Source organism: Eimeria acervulina, genomic scaffold, assembly GCF_000499425.1.
Source record: "Eimeria acervulina Houghton genomic scaffold, Eah_scaff1462, whole genome shotgun sequence".
NCBI lineage: Eukaryota > Apicomplexa > Conoidasida > Eucoccidiorida > Eimeriidae > Eimeria > Eimeria acervulina.
This window is the reverse complement of record NW_013549180.1, coordinates 1-2500: the sequence shown is the minus strand read 5'-3', so window position 1 is coordinate 2500 and position 2500 is coordinate 1. Positions and strand designations below refer to the sequence as shown.

General features: G+C 51.6%; 1 protein-coding gene across 1 annotated transcript; it reads right to left on the bottom strand.

Annotated features, from left to right (window-relative positions):
• Window positions 1-1830: 1830 nt before the first annotated feature.
• Window positions 1831-2141, bottom strand: EAH_00060020 (hypothetical protein; the record flags this gene model as incomplete). The annotated part of the gene is made up of 1 exon (XM_013393524.1): window positions 1831-2141. A coding segment is annotated over one exon (311 nt), but the record flags the coding sequence as incomplete, so codon positions are not given.
• Window positions 2142-2500: the final 359 nt, after the last annotated feature.

Sequence of the window (2500 nt, the reverse complement as noted above, 5' to 3'; positions counted from 1 at the left end):
GGGTTTAGGTGGGACGGGCAGCAGTGGCTGGAGCCCTACGAAGACTTTGAACTGACAATCCCCTCCGAGTCGATGGGTGCAGCACTTCGTGCAGTTCAAAGCCGGTGAAGAGACACATCTCTTTTTCTGTCTCCTTTGTTTATTCTATTTGTCTATCTTGTTTATTTGTCTCCTTTGTTTATTATATTTGTCTCCTTTGTTTGTTTGTCTCCTTTGTTTATTTGTCTCCTTTGTTTATTTGTCTCCTTTGTTTATTTGTCTCCTTTGTTTATTTGTCTTCTTTTACTTCTCTGCTGTCTCCTCTCTTGTTTTATTTGTATGATGTATTACCTTTCTCTCTCAATCTTTATTGCTGCTGCATCTATGCAGCAGCAACAGCAGCAGCAACAGCAGCAGCAACAGCAGCAACAGCAGCAGCAGTTTGATATGTGCTTGATAACTCAGCATTATCTGCTTGTGCGTTGTTTGTTTTGCTGCTGCTGCTGCTGTTGCTGTTGCTGTTGCTGCTGCAGCCGTGGCACCGTCACCGAAGTAGTTGCAGGGGACCCTCCAACAGCAGCAGGCAGCAGCAGCAGCAGCAGCAGCAGCAGCATATTATATTTTCGTGTAGCAACTCGTTTTTCTTTTGGTTTAAAGGGTGTACTAATGGAGGCAACTAAAGGTGCTGCTTTACTCTGCTCTTCACCTGCTGGCTTTCATCCGTTAGTAGAGGGGGCCCCCCTCCCTGCTGCAGCAAAGGGGCCCCCTCCTGCAGCAGCAGCAGCAGCAGCAGCAGCAGGTGGAGGAGGAGGAGGAAGGGGAGATGATTTGGAAGAGGAGGAGGAGCAGCTGCTGCTGCAGCAGCAGCAGCAGCAGCAGCAGCGTATCCCGAAGGAAGGAGAGAAGCAGCAAACTTCTTCTCGCCCTGTTATATCAATAAAAAAACAAATAGAAGAAACTCAAGAAAGACAAAGAGGCTTCCTTGTTGCTGTTGAGGCGGGGCAAGCAACCGTTAAGGGAATTATGCATGCACAGGTCAGCTAGCTAGCTAGCTAGCTAGCTATTGATGTAGATAGGTAGCTAGCTAGTGAGGTATATATGTAGCTAGCTATTGAGATAGACAGGAAGGTAGCTAGCTAGCCACGTAGCTATCTACCTGTCTAGCTAGCTAGCTAACTAGCTCCACCATTGCTTTAGCTAGCTATATATGTGTGCTGAGAGAGTCGCAGAGGGGAGGGCAAACCTCAAAGCTCTCCGAGTTTGCTTCTGCTGCTTTGCATGCTGCTGCCACTAATGCTGCTGCTGCTGTTGCTGCTGCTGCTGCTGCTGCAGGAGCGAGGGGACGTGTTTGTGTCTCCTGGTGAAGAGGTGTATCCAGGGATGCTTGTGGGCTTGCACAAGAGGCCAAATGATTTGCCTGTAAGAAACAAACTCAGAGCTAGCTAGCTAGCTAGCTAGCTAGCTAGTTGGCTAGCTACTGGTTTCTTTCGCTAGCTAGCTAGCTGCCAGGCAATATGCCTAGCTGGCGAAGTTGTTCGCCTCCCTGCCAGCTAGCTAGCTATCTGGCTAGTCAGCTAGCTAGCTAGCTAGCTAGTTAGCTAGCTGCTAGTTGGCTAGCACGTTGGATCCTTGGCTAGCTAGCTAGCCAGCTAGCTATCCCTGAGTTAGTTAGTTAGCTAGCTAGCTAGCTAGCTGGTGCTGTATGTTGTTGTATGTACTTAGGTGAACATCTGCAAGGCGAAGAAACTCACAAACATGCGATCAGCAACTAAGAGCATCACAGAGGGCCTCGCGCCCCCAATGAAGATAAACTTAGACCTCGCTCTAGACCTTATTGGGGTATATATTATCTTACTCTTCCTCCTGCTGCTGCTGCTGCTGCTGCTGCGGCTGCTTGTGCTGCTGCTGCTGCTGCTGCTGCTGCTTGCGCTGCTGCTGCTGCTTGTGCTGTTGCTGCGGCTGCTTGTGCTGCTGCTGCTGCTGCTTGCACTGCTGCTGCGGCTGCTTGTGCTGCAGCTGTTGGTGCCTGTGCTGTTGTTGCTGCTGCTGCTTGTGCTGCTGCTCCGGCTGCAGTGTCTCTGCTCCTGAATGTTGTATCTGGCTGCTGCAGCCCGGGGAGGTGGTGGAGGTGACACCCAAAAATATTCGAATGGCCTTGCGCTCTGCTATGCGCTTTTAAAGCAGCAGCAGCAGCAGCAGCAGCAGCAGCAGCTGTTGCTGCTGCTGCAAGGGGCTCAATAGGGCCCCCTTGGGGGCCCCTGTTAACCCCTTCCTGCAGAAGGAGTTTGAAAGGGTTCTGGGGGGCCCCTAAGGTACTTTGTAGGAGGCCATAGGGGCAATAAGGTGCTATGGGGGGGCCCCCTGAGGGGGCCCTTCATGGGGGCCCCTTAAGAGGGTACTTTAGGAGGCCCCCTTCAAGTACCCTCTTAAGGGGCCCCCCCTAAGAGGGTACTTTAAGGGGGCCCCTTAAGAGGGTACTTTAGGAGGCCCCCTTCAAGTACCCTCTTAAGGGGCCCCCCCT